Here is an 18,764-nt window from a genome sequence, read left to right on the forward strand (position 1 = left end):
TGAGTTAGAGGTAGATGAGCAAAGAGATCGGGAGGGAAGGTATTTGTGGAGGGACAGCTGAAGGTATTTTGGAACCAGGCCACAGAAAGCATTGTGGACAATTCAAAGGGTTTTGAGTTTAATCCTTGCAGCCACTGGGAGCCAATTGAGAGATTTCAAGGCTGGAGAGATACGATCACAGGGCTTGAGGCCAAGGACAAGTATTGCAGTTATGTTCTGGATAAGTTGCAAAGGGCGGAGAGTAGAAGCAGGTAGATTTGGAAAGAGACTGTTAAAATAACCCAACCTAGAGAGAACCAGGGCTCGAGAGACAGTGAGATTCTGGGTGAAAGAGAGGAAGGGCAGAATACCTCTGAGGAGGTGCAATAGGAAGTTCGAATTTTTTGAGAAATCGGAGATGTGGGCAGAGAAAGAGAGCATGGAGTCAAAGATGACCCTGATATTCTTAGCCACACAATTGGGAGTAGGAGGATGGCCAAGGGAGGCCGGCCAGAGAGTAGCAGGATAGGAGGGTGAAGGTGTGCCGATGAGGAAGATCTCCGTCTTGCTGGCGCTTCAGGCAGAGAGCGTTGGCAGCACACCAATCCTGAATGGAAGATAGGCAGTCAGAGATGGGAGAAGGAGAGGAGATGGCTGAGGGGAGCCTGAAAATGAGTCATCAGCATAGCACTGAAAGTTGTAGCAGAAAATGGCAATGTGGTGGGCGAGAATTGTCAGGTACTGGTTGAAGAGCCAGGGTGAGAGATTAGACCCCTGGGGAACACAGTAGGTAGAAAAGGAGAAAGGAAGGACCCAAGTTGGACCTGGGACTGTTGATCGGGGAGGAAAGAGGTCAGCCAGGCCAGAGCCTGATCGGTGATGCCCAGGTTGTCAGAGACTATTGAGCAGGATAGTGTGGTTGACTGTGTCAAAGGAAGAAGAGAGATTGAGTAGGATGAGGACAGAGGGGGAGTTTGAGTCAAGGTTGGAGAGCAAATCTTCACGGATGTTCAGGAGAGCAGTTTCCATGCTCCTGGCAGCTCTAAAGCTAGATTGATGGTCGTTGAGATAACCAACAGAACCAGAATCAATGTTAAGCTGCGAGTGGCCAGCTTTTCCAGGAGCTTGCCCAAAAAGGGTGTGATGGAGATTGGGCGATAGTTAGACGGGCAAGAAAGGTCAGGTGTGGGTTTTTTGAAAAGAGGGTACATAAAAGAGTGCTTCAGAGGGGAGGAGAAGGTTCCTGTGGCGAAGGAGAGGTTGCAGAAATCAGCCAGGGCAGGAGCGAGGGTGTCAATGTTCTCCTTAAAGGTTTTGGAAGAACAGGGATTAACCTGTTTTGACGAGACTTTCATAGATTAGACTTGTCTAGAGACCTCATCAGGGGAGAAGAGCGGAAAGGAAGAGAAAGAGGGTGGGGGTGGCTGTAGGAGGGCCAGAGTTCAAAGAAGGAGAGGGGGAGTGGACGAGAAGGTGGATAGGGTTTTTAGAGATGAAGTGAGAGGTAAGGGCCATGCAAAGGGCCTGGGAAGCGACAGGAGAGGTAGAGACTGCAGCAGGGTTGGACAGCTCCTTGCAGATTTTAAAGGGTTCGGCCGAGTTGTTAGATGCCGCAGTGATACAGGCTTGTATGTGGGCTCTCTTCTTAATGTGGATAGAGAGTCGGTATTGCCTTTGGAACAGACGACAGGCCAGTTTGTCAGAGGATGAACAAGAAGCCCTCCAATTCCTCTCAGTCACCCTACACTTACATTTAAGTGTAGCTAGGTCAGAGTCATACCAAGAATTGCACTTGGCTTTGGGCTTCAAGCGGATCCTCATAACAGGGCCAAGAGCATCAGAAAAGTCGCAAATAGAGGAACAGAACATAGATAGGGCTGTGTCAGGATGTGAGTCAGCCAAATGTGGGGTGGGGAGAAGGTGGCGGCGAAAGCCTCAACTGACATGCGCTTCATTGGCCGGATGACCGAGAAGGTGGGTGGCAGTGTTGGGGCAGGCATGGCCTGGGGGGAAGAGAGGGAGCGGTGGGAAGAGAGGAGGGAGTGATCGCTTCAGGAGAGAGGGGTTGTCAGAGGGATGGAGAGGGGGGGGGTCAGAGGAGATCAGGACATCAAGTGTGTGCCCTGCAGAGTGAGTCGGGTCAGAGGGGAGGATAGAAAGAGAGAGGGAGTCACAGAGGTCACGGAAGAGTACAGATGAGGGACAAGGGGTGTCATATTGAGGTCACCAAGAAGGAGGAGTTGAGTGGTTGAGGCCAGGAGGGAGGAGGAGAGGTCCGCCGACTCAGAGAGAAAAGAGGCAAACTGACTAGGTGGCCGGTAGATAGTAGCCATGGTAAGAGAGTGGCTAGGAGAGAGAGAGAGAGCCTGCAGACAAGGCATTCAAAAGAGGAGTATGTCTGCATGGGAATAATAGAGGCAGCAATCCACTCAGGAAAGATAAGGGCTACACCCCCTCCGGACTGGGTGGATCTAGGTACAGAGAGGATCTTGGAGCCATCAGGGAGGAGAGTGTCAAACCTCGTGAGAGAGCTGGCCATGAACCATGTTGCGGTAAGACCAAGAACATCGAGGTCAATTTCTTCAGGAGGTGGCAGGTGTCAGAGGAGTGTTTGACAGCAGAGAGAAAGTTGAGAGTGGCTAGATGAAGAAGGTTGCCAGTTGAGAGTGGCTAGATGAAGAAGATTGCCAGCCTTAAAGACCTTCCGGGGAGGTTTGCAAATCAGAGGTACGCCCTGCGGAGGTGAAGAAGGAGCCCGAGGTGAACTTTGAGATGTAACTTGAGCTTTATATGTTAATTGGGTATCATTCCTCCTGGTTGAAATTAAGTCGACTTTAGTCTGATTTTCGCCTTCAATCTGTTGGAATTTGACTTGCGTGTTTCTGACAATGTGCCAGATCTTGTAGGCTTATTTTTCCACACAATAGAATATGTGCTCCCATTTGCCCAGCGAAAGTGTGTTTCTTACATGAGAGGATGCCTTGTGTTGTAACAGTGTCGTTAACCTATTTGCGTCTTAGTCTGGGTTTGCACAGTAACATTATTTTTCTGATTAGTTGTCTTAACACTGAATAATTGGTCATTTCCAATTCTATTTCTCTCATTTGACTGTGTTTGCGATGTCCCGGTCTTCGTCTTGTTTAATGAGCTCCTAGTCCCTAAGCGACCCGACCGATCCTTGCAGACATCCGTCTGCATAGTCACTTCTTTCCCTCTCCTATTAATCAATCTAGAGGGTTCTTGTTCAACAGAACCCAGATCGTCTTCTACTCCAGATACCAGCATTGATTGACATAACACTACTGAACTCCAAGCTGTCTCTAACCGGTGACTTAGTTCTTGATCTGAGTGTTATGAAGTATTTACGCAATAACAATTGTTATAGTTTCAATGCAAGTTTATTTCTCAGAGCCCCCAGGTGGTGGCGCAACTGGTTGGAGCGGCTATCTGACTGACATGAGTTCTGGAACCAAGACTGATTCCAGAACCATGCCAGCCAGCTTGCCACTTTACATAGTCACATGGTATGGTATCAAATACAATACCTAATCATACATACATCATACATAACATCTCCCCTTCCACTCACAATTAAGATTTGGAGAACAGAACAGAAGAAGGCACTAATAAAGGAAAAAGAAGAAAGGGGTAGGGAAACAAGGATAAAGGAACAAGCACACTAAAGTAATACAAACACATTTCTTCAAAGGATATGGATCTACCACAGGACACATCACGATGGTGGAAAAGGTGTACGGTTGAAAACACCATCACTGCAGGAATCAACCAAGGGCACAGTCTGTTGTGCACAGGCTAATAATAAATACATTCTTTTTTGAAATTCTGAATGATTCTTCTGTTTCTCCTTGACATGCCATCTCCCTCCGAACAGTCCTTGGGTCTCATGCTTGAATCTTGTGACATCGTCTCACTGCCATCTTCCTCAAATCGATTGTTCCTTTCCGACAATATCTCATTGTCACACGACCATCTTTTGCCATCTTCCAGTAACACAGACTTCCCTGATGATGATATTACCTTTTGGGGAGACCTGAACTTTAATTCTCCTTTTAATACCCTCCTGGGCTCCTTTACACATATCCAGTATCCATCTTTAATCTTGCTCAATGCCACTTTTTTGTTGGTATCATAATATTCATTATACTTTGCTTGTCTTTCCTTTACTCTCCTTAACATATCACCAATGTCAATTTGTTTATGAGAGTTCATAATCAAACAAGCAGGTCTCGGTCTATTTGACGCCGGTCTTCGCCTCATCAATGTGAACGGCTCCTCTTCAGTTTCTGAGTGTGGGGTCATTCTATATGTGTTGGGAGCTTCTTTTAAAGTATCTTTCCACAGTAAAACATTGGCTATGGCCAGCTGAATGATGCTTTTAACAAACCCATTCATCCCCTCAACAAGGCCATTGGCCATGGGATGATATAAAGAGGTGGTTCTATGTTTTATGGCTCTCTCTTTCATGAATGACTGTTCTTCCATTGACATAAATTGTACACCATTATTCGACACCATTTCCAAAGGATCTCCTCCCCTATTAAACACCTCTTCTAAAAATGTTACTATCTTCCTTGCAGTAACTGATCCTTCAACAATGCCCCACTCAAACCACTTAGATGTATAACCCTAAAGAACAATGATGTACATTTTTTGTGTATCCAGATTCTCATATGGTCCAGTAATGTCAATTGCTAATTTGGTCCAAACTTTTTTCTGGAACCACAACTGGCTGCAACAGTGTAGCTCTCACATTTTTCCCTTATCACTAACAGCACATGCTGAACAGTCTTTAACTACTTTGTCCATCTCCTTCCACATACCAGGCCACCAATAGTTCTCTCTTACTCTCCTTTTTGTGAGACTCCTTCCTACATGTCCTTCATGGGCCAGGCCTATTATTCTTCGTCTCAAATCCACAGGTGGGATGATTGGAGCCCCTCTATATACACACATGGGATCAGTTGATATTTCATCTCTTATCTGAAGGTATGTTCTAACGCTCTGATCAGTTTCATCCCACTCACTTTGGACGGCTCGTCTCAGATACTCTTGTTCCTGATCTTCAGAAGCAGACTTCGCCGATTCATCCTTCGATATGCCTGGATTTACATATGCAATGATGTTTTCCAGACTCTGATCAATGTAGGATTCTTCAGAATATTCACCATAGTTCCAGGGCAATCTTGAGAAACAATCTGCCACTGCATTAGACTTCCCAGATGTTTATCTCACTCAGACATTGTACTGCATTATGTCAAGTATCCACCTTCGTATCCTAGGTGATAATAGATGCAGGATGTTGGAATTTAGCACATGGATCAAGGGTTTATGATCCGTTTTTAACACAATTGGTAAACCTCATTCCAGACTCCTGAAGTGTTCCAGGATCCACTTTACACCTAGTGCCTCTCTTTCAATTGTGGAGTATCCTGGAAGCAAAAGCAATGGGCACAGTTCTGTCTTCATGAATTTGTTCAAGAACACCACCTAGACCAACTTTACTGGCATCCACCGAAATCACAATACAAGCCTTGCAATCAAACATATGTGAATATGGGGGTTCGGGATGGTGATGCGCTCAGCACCAATAGTACAGTACAATTGATTTCAATCACAAAATTGTGAAAAGTAAATAGTTTTTTAAATTCAAGTTGCGAACAGCCGACACGTGTTTCGACACACTGGTCGTTTTCAAGGCAGAAAATTCGATGATTGTTCCCAATATAAGGTCCTGATTGACAGTATTGTCTTTCACTGGATAAATAGCTCCAAAGATGGTGATGAAACCTCATCGAACTAAATCAAACTACATCCTATGTCCTGAAGGTCAGTAAATTGTAAGTAGAAATCACTGCACAGCAAAGGTGCTGGTAGCAAAACCTTCTAATTACCAAGTACGCTGAAATGGCAAATGAGAGTATATAGCCAGGTTCAATCGGGCAGAATACAATATCCCAGGGACAAATCCCAGATCCCTGTTTGATTGGGATCTGCGATTTGTCCCTGGGATAACTATTTACTTTTCACAATTTAGTGATGGAAATCAATTGTACTGTACTGTTGGTGCTGAGTGCATCACCATCCCGTACCCCCATTTCACGTTTATTTGTTCCAACCTGGGTGGATAGGTTGGTGGGATCTTTGTGATTGCTGCTAGTACACATTCGATTTCTAGAATCAACCTTGGGACAGAATTTGAGGGCGATCAATAGCGCACAGATTTTCAGTTTCAAATCCACCATTCATCTTACTTTGCAATCAAACATATTTAGTGTTGGTGCTTTGTTTATGTGAACCTTCATTTGCTCAAACTCATTCCTGCACTGTTCCGACCATGTAAATTTCACACACTCTTCATCAGTTCCCTCATGCACTTGTCTTTTCCGTGTAGTGGGATACAAATTTAGAATAATAGTCTGTCATTCCTAGAAAACTTCTCAGCTGGTCTTTATTTGATGGTTCAGGAATACTCATAATTGTGTCCATTAACTCCTTCGTCTGTCTGATACCTTCAGCACTTATTAGATGACCGAAATATGTAACTTCCTTCCTCTTGATCTTACACTTCTCTATTTTAAGAGTGAGGCCTCTCTCTTGAATCACTTGCAGCACCCCAAGAAGCTTTGCATTATGTTCATCTTCTATCATGGCTGAGATCAGTATATCCTCCTCGAAACAGTAAACGCCTTTGAGGCCCCCAAATAAATGATTCATGAGTCTTTGGAATACTGCCGATGCTGAGGCTAATCCAAAAGGCATCCTTTTAAACCTGAATGCCCCCAGGGGTGTGCCGAAAGAGGTCAGATGTTTAGATTCTTCATCTAGTTTGACTTGATAGTATGCAGAGGATAAATAAAGGTTAATAAGGTATTTTGCTGGGGTCATCGTTGTTAATAACTCTCCAATATTAGGTAAGGGATGGCTATCTATCCAAATGTTCACATTTAAATCCCTTAAGTACACACGCATTCTGATAGCCCCATCTGGTTTACGTACTGTTAGAATAGGAGATAACAACTCCGAACTCTCAATGAGTTCAATAATATCTTGTTCACATAACTTGGTAAGTTCCTTTTTTCTAGTGCCTATTGGAATATTCCTCACTTTGTGAGTGACAGGCTTACCACCCTTCTTTAGAATTATTTTATGTTGGAATCCTTTAAGTACTCCAATTGTATCATTGAGCACTCTGGGGAAACTTCTCGCCAGGTTTTCACCCGTGTCAAAGCTGTCTTCCGATATGCTCAATATGGGAATGTTCTCACCAGGGTGTATCTTAATTTGCAAAGCCACCTACTCCCACCAACCTACCACAGCCGAACCATTCTCCGCTACATATAGCTTGCAGAAAGTTTCTCTTCCCTTAAAATTCAATTTTACCCAGGTATACCCAATGATGTTAATTGGGGTGTTGCCATACCCTGTGGCTCTCACCTTGGTGCATTGTAGTTCTTCAGGTTTGCCATTCAATTCTTTAATGAAAATTCCCACATCAACCATGGTATAGGGTGACCCAGTGTCTACCGTGATTTGTAGTGGCACATCATTGACGTGCATAATCACTCACTGACCCTTATTCTCCTTATTGGATGTGATGATAAGGATCTGAACGTCCTTCTCAACTTCACTAACAATTGACAACAAACTACCCGGGCCTCTAATCTCTTCCAATGCTTTGATGCTGGTGCCCTGTGGTTTATTAATGTTTTGCTGTGCCATTTTACCTGTACCTCTGATGTTCCTACAAACTTTACCAAAATGCCCCACATAACCACACTTGTAGCATTCAGCAGCATAGGCTGGGCATTCTTTTTCGATATTGGAGTGTTATTCCAACTGCATTTCTGACATTGTATTTGGAATCTGTTAATTTGTTCTTTCTCCTTCCTTGGATTCCCTTTAAAATTGTTTGCAGTCATTCTCTTCACTAAAGCTATTAATTTTTCCTCATCGTTGCCTCTTTTCTCTTTTTGAACGGATTTCATTTCCTTGACTTCCTCCCTAATCTGCACTTCCTTCATGCACTTTTCCCCAAGTTCCATCGTTCTGGAAATTTCCAATGCTTGTTCTAAAGAGGGATCTTTTGCCTGCCAAAGTCCCTGCGTGAATCTGCTACATGTAACACTAATTTGTCTCTCAGGTACTCATCAGCAACCCCCGTAAATTTGCATGTGGAAATCAAACCTCTCAACGCTGCCATATAGGTGTGGATGGATCCACCTTTATGATGTTATCTGGAGAAAAAACAATATCCCTCCAATACAATGTTAATTTTATTCCCAAAGTATTTGTTCAACTTGCTTAAAGCATTTTCATATTTCCTGTTGCTACTTTCACCCATTGAGTCTTCTGAGCCTCCCTCTGTTTCATTCGTATCAGGTAGGGCACGGAATATTCAAAGCGCCTCAGCACCAATACAGTTCAACAGGGTAGCTTCCCTCCAATCTTCATTAAATTTGGCCCCTACGATTGTTCTCATATACACCTGAAACCCATCTATCCATTGCTCCCATTAACTAACTGGGTTCCCGGGATTTGGAAGAAACTGAATTGGCGCTGGTATGTGCTGCATTTTTAATGTCTACTTTGACATGCTAGTTCCTTTCAAGGTTGTTGTACCCTGCACTGTCCGTTCACCCTCAGCAGTACTACACAGTTGAATTCCTTCTGCCTCTTGTATAACTGAGATTACTTTGATCTGCTTGGTAATTCATGCTTTAATCTCTTTTATACTGTATTTCTTGGTTGAATTGCATTGTAATGTCACATGAAATTAGCAATTTAATTAGATGTCTTCCGCGTCCAACTCACTGCAGAACGTCATTCATTACGTTCCGGCATAAAATGTGTAGACTTCGTAATATTTGCGATATACGCGATGTGTGTTTGCCCTGGCAACCCTATTTGTATTTCCCAAAATGGCCGCCATGTTAAGGACGTTTTCTCTGCGTGCCACCGTTGCCATCGGCTCGCGGATGCACTTTTATATGATGCATGCGGTAGCGTTAAACATCTCCAGCGTTCCATGCACAATTACAGAAATAATTCACGTCCGATTACAGTGCAGCAAGTACCTTTACTTCCTTTCATTGTGCCAGTGTCTGAGTGACCTTCTGTTCGTACTGCCAATTACTGTATCGTTGCTATACTCGGACAGCATTCACTGGCAGACACACATGCGTTCCAACTTCTCTTCTCTCCGCTGGCTGGGGGCTCCAACCTTCACTAAGCCTCGTCGCCAATTGTTATTAAGTATTTACCCAATAACAATTGTTATAGTTTCAATGTAAGTTTATTTCTCAGAGCCCCCAGGTGGTGGCACAACTGGTCAGAGCGGCTCTCTGACTGACATGAGTTCTGGAACCAAGGCCGATTCCAGAACCATGCCAGCCAGCGTGCCACTCTACATAAAGTCACATGGTATAGTATCAAATGCAATACCTAATCATACATACATCATACATAACACTGAGCTGATTTTTAGCGGACGTAGAAGCCTTTAACTTGTGTGGTTTGCCCCTCTGTACTTGGAGATTTCTTCTGGTTATAGTTCGTCATATGTGATTGAGTTTCTTCCTAGACTGTAAAATTTCGTATTAACTTCCTGGAGTCCCTATGCATTTTTTTCCTCTCTCTTTTAGATTTTCACTTAGCTTTTCTTGGCATAAAATCTTGAGCTATTTTAATGGATGTTATTAATGGATTCTGATTAATTTCATCCTTTGTTAAATCACCCATTGAGGGAGGTGGAACTTGCCGGTCGCTTAGGAAGACTTTTATTGGATGGCATCTGTATCCGGATCCAACCAGGACCCGTCTTGTGGTGATGGGTGACTTTATCAGCACATTGAGAAGTGGTGCTCGTAATCAGCTATCCTGCAGGGGAAGATTTTCCTCCGGCACCATTTTTGTGATTGATTATGTGATGATCTCTAACTCCTTTGAGATCGACAGTATTTTCTCTTTCATTTCTGTCATCATCTTTGATGTACTAAATGTTGTCACGCTTCTTTCACTGTCTTTTTTTCTATAGATTCCTTAATCGTGAGTAGAGTGATTTTAATTTCACTAAGTTGTAATGTATTTGCTGCAAGATTCACTTTAATATTTGTATACAGCGATACAAATAAACTTAGCACTAAATTCAGTGCTGGGATCGAGGGGGCTGACAATTTGATCTTCTCGTCCTTTTCTACTAAGGTTTTGTGGAGAGCTTGTGGAGATTCAAGTCCTATAGATGCTATTAAACTCAGAGAAAGAGGCTCAGTTAACAATGAGAGATTTGCATCTACATTCACATTAAATACTGAGTTTTCATGGTGTAGTTGGTTCAAATGATCTAATTGGTCGAGACGCTGTGTTGATGTGTTTATTTTCAACGCTGTAACTGTCTGCTTTTCCGCTGTTTCTATTCCTGAGGCCACTCTCAGAAGACTTCTATCACTCATCTCAGCGATCGTTACCATACATTGGTGTTCTTTTGTAGTCAAGTTGATATTGCTCCCTCCTTTTTGAATGACGTATTTCAGATTTGTCTGGAACCTGGTAGAGGGCAAGCCATTAGCAATGAGTGAAGTCCCAACTGTAGCTGTTTTGTTTTCTTTTTGAATGATTTAGTCTCAGCTCTAATTTTAGACGCTGCTACCACCAGTGGTTTAATCAGCAGACATTTCGGTAAATTATTTTTTGGAGTTGATGCTCTAACTAGTGAATTTAAGTCCCTTGATAGAGGTCTTGGGGTCTTTAAAGCCAATGATGGAACTATACAGTTCTACGTAGAAGGAAGATTTCAGTCTGGCAAGTCTAGCCTCTTTTCCAAAAGGCTGTACTTGTTAGCAATCCCGACCATCATATTAGAACTGGTACCGGAGCTGGTAAACACAAATACAGTCTGACTCTCCATCGTTTATAGACGTTGAACTTTGTTAAGGCAATGATGTCTTTGATCTCTTTCACCCATCTCTCCTAAGTCGGTAATAATAATGACTTTCTTTTTCTCTTTCTCAGAGAGCAACTTATTCAATGATTTTTTCACACTTATCTGTGTGCTTAGTTTATTTTTTGAACTGCCTCAACCTATTTATGGCCATTTCTCAAATCATACATTCAAAATTGTATACCAAAGTCCACTGATCTTTGTTCTTTCAAATTGATTCTCAGGGATTTCTCTGCCTTAGGTCAAAGGCAATGTCGTATCCTGTATGATATAATATTTTTGTTTATTTCCTGTGAGGCTCAACGGCTCCAGGCTGGCAGTCGCCTCACTTGGTCTCAGTCTTCGTTGCCCCTGGATTAAAGTAGACAATTGCACCAAGTTCGCAACTCGCAGCCGGGGGTTATAAATCAGTAGCGAACTGGCCGCCGAAATTCTATAGATGTTTATTTTTGCTTAAACAGTTTAATATTAATCCCCTCTATGGTGTGAATTGTGTAATGTACAAAGCCAATTACGGCCCTGCTTCTTATATTTGTTGTGTTTTGCAGCGTAAAGGCAGAGAGGTCCATACTCCTTACTGAAGATAGGCTAGTTTATGTTTTCTTAGTGTATCTATCCACAGTGAAGTTAAGAGCTCCCAGAGTGTTTTTGCCTTCTTAATGTCTCCCCTTAGCTCGTTAGCTTCTTAGCTTCAAATAATATCACCACAAAGATGTAAGCAAAGGCACAGGATATGGCACGCGCAGCGGCTCAAAGGAAGACCCTAACCCAGCCCAAGTCACAGCCTCAACGCACACAAGCGAAGCCTTCCAATACACCCCTTCCACTAACCACCGTCACAGCATTGGGGCGTCGGGGGCTCAGTGCTCAGCGCTCAAGGGACCAAAAATAGAAGACCTGGTATGCAAGCCAGGAGCAAGGAGCTTGAAGCTCGAAGAGAAAAAAATACAAAAAAAACAAACTGCCGTCCTAGGCAAGCTGATTTTAAGCAGCTCCTTGCGCTACTCTCCGTGGCACACCTCACGTCTCTGTCTCGTCTTGTCTCCTTTGCCTTCTCACGCTGCGCTACTGCTTTCGAAATCACAGGAAAGAAAGAGGAAACCACCTAGTGCCGTCGCTGTCCAGCCGCCAAGCCGTACTAAACACGCCCAAAGCAGTAACTGCTTCCGACAGCGTGCCTTCAAACTAGCCCATGTCAAATTACGCTTTGCAGGTAGCATCTTTTAATAGAATCCACCAGCTATTTACCAGGTGCCAATCTGAGGTGTATTCCATAGGTATCCACTGGTTTTACGCCTGCATGAAACCTTTTGCATGTGTAAAACCGGGTGCTCTTCCAGGACGGAACACGAAAATAAAGCAGATATGTAGACTCTGCTTTGTGTCCCTGCTATGCCTTGGAATGGCAAAAACAGCCCTGAATGTTCAACTAAGACATGGCTAATTGCTTTTACCTTACTTTTGCAGTCCCCAGGATTGAAAATGACCCTGACTGTAGCATTTAAATAAATGTCAATTGCACAAACAGGTCCCCTCCAGGCAATTGTTGTCATTGAAACTGCAGAGTACAAAAGGGAGGTGTAAAATGGTGACAGAAGCGCCTTTGCACCTCTCTTTTGCACTGGACAGTCCAACATGGGCCATGAGTACATTTTGTGTGCAATTTACACAAGGCAGGCGTTACTTACAATGTATTCCTATGGATTATGCCTTCTTTCTGCTGGTGGAAAAAGCAGGCGGGTTCTTTAAGAATCCAATGGTTTTAAGCCAGCATGAAAATGTCATACTGGTGTAAAACCAAGTGGTTTTTGAAGGCAAAGGGGATAATGGAGGCGGGAACTTAACTGCCGCTCCACAACAGAAACCACAAGCATGCCCCAGAGTATGGACGAAGGTGTTAAGACAAACATAAAGGTGTTAACCGCTGTGTTTAGCACCTGCATTTACGTTCTGTGGCCTTGGAATATTAGCCCCATTTTGTATCTTTATATTTACGCATGAAGAGTACATAGTGTAAAGAAAAAGAGAATTTCGGTTTCATCTCAAGTCGTACTGGTTCCTCAACTGACTGTAAAATCAGAATATGCTTAGAAAAGGAGTGCACTCCTGTCAAATGTTTGAATATATAGTTTTGATTCGCTCAGTTCCTCTTGCATAACATTTCCAAGCTCATAAATTGAAACTGAATCAATAATTCTGACTAGAATCTTCGAAGAAATGTAATGGTCTCATTGGTTTTGTAATCTGATTGCAATGGACTATTTAAGAATGTTTTTAAATGTTTAATGCACGAAACCTTGTAGTGATTAGCAGGATGCATTTATATAATTGGCAATGCTGTTCAAACGTAGTGATATGCCAAGGACATAAGGGGGCAGTGCCCTTTTCCACTTATGAAATATTGCTAACGCACTGTACATTTTCAAAATATAGCTTAAAACGGAACAAAGGGCACAGTATCGCACCTTGCATAAGAGTGGTGCCATACTCATTGCAGCATTGCAAGCCTCTCACCTGCCATCTGCAAATCTAGAATAAACGATTGAACGCACACATTTATCTCAAATGTAATTCATAAGTTTCCTTACTTTTACATGAGGAAAAACAATAATCAACGTTATGTGTTGTTTTGTTCTGGAAGATCAACTTAATAAAACAGGTTAAACACTCAATGGTACATCATTCATCAGTAAGTACGCGAATTCCAAAAAGTCCACAAATATGCAGCGTATTCGAAAAAATACATTGCTTTTTTCCTCTTCCGCAGATTTCTCAAGAATGCCTGTTTCACCGTGAGAAGCGAATGGGTGTTGATTTAGTGCACGACCTGGTGGAAACAAAACTTCTTGAGGTATGGTGGGATTCATTCACCTATTTGATAGACAAAATGTGTTGTATGTGTATTTGTACATTATTGCAACTTAAACATGTTTGTTAGAAAACCTGTGCATAGATTGTACGGCAACTGCACTTAATCACTCTGACCGAACCGGTATTAATCATGTTAGTATGGGTGCTGGGAGTAAGGAGAGCTAAGTGCAAAACAATACACACATTCTCCAAAGAATTTGACAGCTCGGAACAGTCCAGAGTGTGTACCTTTTATGAGATGTCCAAATGTGTAAATGCACATTTCACATTATTCACAAAGGTAACCTGCACATCTAGAAAAGGTCAGACAGTAGCGCAAGCACTGTAAACACAGGGCACCGCCAATCCATAAGTGCATGGCATTTGCAGCTGACATAAATACATGCATTGGCTGTTAGCATCCACGTTTGGGTTGGAAGAGTGATCAAGTGTGATGGGGCCTCTAAAATGTTCCAAAAAAATTTAACTGGGCTGTGAGGCAAGGTTCGCGCTTTCAGCATGGACTAGCCTTGTTTACACACAATAGTCTGCCCAATGACTAAAGAACCTGCATGGAAACACATTTAAAACTGTGTTCGGCTGGGAGGCTCGGTTGTGTGTAACACAAGGAAAGCTTGTGTGTTTTTTTAAAGTTACGTTTCTACGCAGGAAAACAATTAAATGAGTTTAATAATTAGCACCTTTCTTAGCTTATTTTGAAAGCTACCCTCAGTCCATCCTGCTTCAATAAATCACACCCTGCACTACTTTGTCTGACCAACAGAACTCTAGAAAGCAAATTCTTGAATAAAACCTTAGCAAATGCTGTAAATAGCATACAACTTCAGGATGACTATACATCTGAAACTCTGTGGAAAATAACATGTTAGAGATTTGGACTGCCCTTGTCAACTGCTGCGGTCGTGGTACGAGTATCCTTTGCAGTGCGCTCTATCACTCCAGATGTTCGATTTTCTCCACTTAGTCACACTAGTTGATTGAATCTTAGTGAGGGACTAGGGAAGATGGGTGAGAGTGTAAATCCCTGGTGCCTTTTGATACCCCCCCCCTGTTTTGCATATTAAGTAACGTTGGGTCTAACCCTAAGTTACCAGGGGAATCCAGACGTGGACCCCTTGCTCACTGTTCTTAGAGAGGCACAGCTCCACCTCACTGATGAGGCCTGACTGTGCCGAAACACGTGTTGGGGTTGCTGTTGGTACTCTTATTCAGAGGAGAATTGCCTAGCATTTCGGTACTGGACTGCCCTTAGACAGGACAAAGACTGATATGCAGGGAAATTTCTTCTCTGTGAAAGGGACAGTGAGCTAAAGACTTGGTTGAGATTCTCCCAGGGGCCATCCACCCAAGAACAGGTCAATGGGCCGTGTTCTGCTGGTATAGGGACTCCCAGAACCCCCCTTGTTTTGCATATTGGCCCTGTAGTCTTTCCTGTGCTCCTCTGGTGGTGGTATAGGTCCAGCAGAGAATGCTGTTGAAAAACCTAGGGGACAGAGGGACTTCCTATGCCTACGCTCAGGAACAAACACAACCTCAGCCAAGATCCTGGGAGTCAAGACTTTTTGAAAACCCTTTTTTTATTGCTTTAAAATTAATAACAAACTATTCCATCAACTTTTTTTTAATTTTCATTTATTTCTTTAGTTTTAAGAAAACTTTACAAATGTTGTTAAAATTACATAAAATTACAAGATTACAAATAATTACATAAAATTACGAGAAATTACAAATAATTACATACAATTGTACACATTGGGCCTCATTACGAGTCCGCCGTGCTGGAATGCGGTGATTCCGTGACAACGGTGACTCTGCTTCCGCGACCGCATGGTTGCGGAAAGAAGTGCCGATTATGGCACGTGGGTCGCACGCAACACACCGAGGCGGAAACGGAGTCACCGCCGTCACGTAAACACCTACGCACGCGGACTGAGCGCCACAGAAAACGGTGCTAGACCCGTGTCCGCCCCCGCCGACAGGGAAACCCCGGAAGCGGAAATACCATGACTGCGGGAAAAAGACAGGAAACAGAGAGGCGGCCATTATATAAAGCACAATCCACTGCCATCCTCAGACACCACAGGTCAGATCACCCCCTGAGACCGACAACTCATCTAACAGCATCATGGCATCCAGGATACCAGCACGCAGACAGAGAAACCAGCGCTTCAGTGAGGCTGAGCTCACAGTACTGGTGGAGCACATTGTTGAGCATGCTGAAATGCTCTTTAGCGCAGATCAGCGGTGCGCTACTCAGCAACGCCACAAGGAGGTGTGGGCGGAGGCAGCACGCAAGTGCACAGCGGTTGGTGTGACCACACGCTCTGTGAAGGAGTGCCACAAGAGGTGGGATGACCTCAGGCTCTGCGTGCGCAACCTCATCACTGCACACGACCAAACACAGCACTGGCACTGGTGGAGGCCCTGCATCCCCTCTCAAGTTGCAATCGTGGGAGGAGCGCTGCAGCAGTGTCATGCACCTCGAAGGCATCCACAGCATGGGAGAGGCAGAGGCAGGAGTGAGCCCACCTGCAGGTGCTGGTAAGTGCACAGAGCACAAAGCCATAAGTGTGAATGGGAGTGACCCAATGGACCCACTCACAATGCACCCCCCCAAACAGGGCAGGAGTGACCCAATGGACCCACTCACAATGCTCCCCCCCAAACAGGGCAGGAGTGACCCAATGGACCCACTGACTGGCCAGATGACGAGTACCACATCCCCAAAGCATGACCCCTCGAAATTCACACAGTGCGTGCCTTACTGGAAGCAGAGACACACACCTGTGTGCATCAATAGTCAAAAGTGTGTAATTGCAAGTGGACATGGATTGTGATGTTTGATGCATGTGATGGACACATTTCTTAACATCACACAACTAACTGCCCTCTGTAACCCCTCAGTCGTGACAAGGGACAACGACGACGCACAAGAGGCAACGCAGCCGCCACCTGCAGGCGCACAACACAGCACTCCTGTCCAGGAGGATGATGCGAGCTGCTCCGGCACACAGGCACCGGCAGCATCAGGCACACCGGCAGCAGCAGGCACACCGGCTGCAGCAGGCACACCAGCAGACGCCACCATCCCCATGCAGGCAACCACCCTGGCCCTGGATGATGATTCGCAGCCCATCTGCACAGCTGAGGAGGCTGCATCGGGTGATGGGAGTGCCCCGGCCATGCAGGCCGAAGCTGTACAACAGGGTGAGGGGGACAACATGGATGGGCTGTCACTCATCCATGGCCTACAGTTCAGCCCCCAAGAACTGCACAGCCCCATGCGCTCCCCAACTCCATCCATGGCTGAGCTCTGCACACGATTGCAGCACATCGAGCAACAACAGGCCAACCTGACGCAGCTGGTGGAAAGACAGACTCAAAAGTAGATGCGAATGAGTGTATACCGTGCTTGTTGGCCATCTTGCGCACCCCTGGGAGGTTATGGAGCCACCCTATCCCCATCCCCATCTCCATCCCCATCTTCATCTTCTGCGTCTGGGGGCAGCGGAATGTTCCTGCGCAAGCACAGATTGTGCAGCATGGCACACACAAGCACAATTTTACCCGTCTTCACTGGGTTGTAGAGCAGTGATCCTCCAGATCTGCTCAAGCAGCGGAACCTGGCCTTCAGTAGGCCAAATGTCCTCTCAATCATGCCACGTGTGCGGACGTGTGCCCTGTTGTACGCCTCCTCATGCCTGTTCCTTGGCCTCCGTACAGGTGTCATCAGCCATGGCTTGAGTGCATATCCAGCATCACCTACATGTGATGGAAATGTGTGGGGCATATCAGTGTTTGTGGTTCATCTCTTGATCTGATGCAGTGCAATATTGTATAATCATTCATTCGTCCATATGGGCCAAGCATTGGTCGGAAGGGCGGGCGATTGCCATCCATGGGTAATTGTTGTAGATGGTGGCATTTGGACATTGCACTATTACTTGTGGACCTTATACAAAATAGTGGTTGGTAAGTATGGCACTGTGCAATGACGAGCACACATGGGGGAGTCAATCCATGGCCTGTGATGATTTGGCTGTTGCAGGATGTCTCATGGGCAGCCGTCATGTGCATTGGGGGGGAAGTGGTCCTAAGTGTGGGTGGCTGGATTGAGTGGATCAACTTGTATGGCCTGTTGGTAGCATTGGTCCTATGTCTCCTTAGGCAGGGTGTGTACTGTGGCAACCTGTCATGTGTAGGTAGATATGTGATGTGTGGGTTATGCTGACCGTCCATTACATGGGCCAGGGGTGATGCATGTGCAGTTGTAGCAGCCCACGTACACAGGTCATTGGCCTGGGCACTCAACACACTTCCACATGGGCTTATGCATTGGCCGTTGTACTCACCCAATAGCCATGTGCTTTATCTAGCGTAGCGTTCCATGTAGCGTGGCAATGTGGAATTCCGCAAGACCATTGAGTCATGTGTTGACCCCGAAAAACATGCGCTGCAATGTGTAATCACCAGTCCGGCATCACATACCATCTGTACATTCAGTGAGTGGTACTGTTTCCTATTGCGGTACACCATCTCCATTGCACGTGGTACTGTCAGCTCTATGTGGGTGCAGTCTAATGCACCTATGCAATTTGGCATGGCTGCAATGGCATGGAAGGCCAACTTGGTTGCAATGACCTCTGCAAGTGTACGGGGTAGGGCGATGTGTTCTGACACATGGCGCAGCAGAGCGTCCAGTACCTGTCCCAATATTTTCAAAAACAGGGTTGTGAGAGCCCGTGCAGCTCACCAACTGTGTGCTGATAAGTTCCGGTGCCTAGGAAATGCAGTACTGACACCACCTTCAGGAGGGGGGGGTTGCGGTCGAGATGGCAATGTGGCTGCTGATGTCGTCCTCAATCATGGCGGTGATGTACATGATTGTTGGACGGTCCAGCGGTATAATGTGTGTATCTGTCCTGGGGTCAGGTTCCAGGGTGAGGCCCTGATGCGG

General features: G+C 44.9%; 1 protein-coding gene across 2 annotated transcripts in view; it reads left to right on the forward strand.

Moving 5' to 3' along the window:
- TEKT5 (tektin 5) overlaps nt 1-18,764 on the forward strand; it is a 1,542,713-nt gene that overhangs the window by 500,779 nt on the left and 1,023,170 nt on the right. For both annotated transcript variants that reach the window (XM_069647836.1, XM_069647837.1), the window contains one exon: nt 13,704-13,787. In XM_069647836.1, the coding sequence (XP_069503937.1) occupies nt 13,704-13,787 (84 nt within the window). The remainder of the gene's footprint in view (nt 1-13,703; nt 13,788-18,764) is intronic.

This window comes from Ambystoma mexicanum, chromosome 2q, assembly GCF_040938575.1.
Source record: "Ambystoma mexicanum isolate Mex_15411 chromosome 2q, UKY_AmexF1_1, whole genome shotgun sequence".
In the NCBI taxonomy this organism is placed as follows: Eukaryota; Metazoa; Chordata; class Amphibia; order Caudata; family Ambystomatidae; genus Ambystoma; species Ambystoma mexicanum.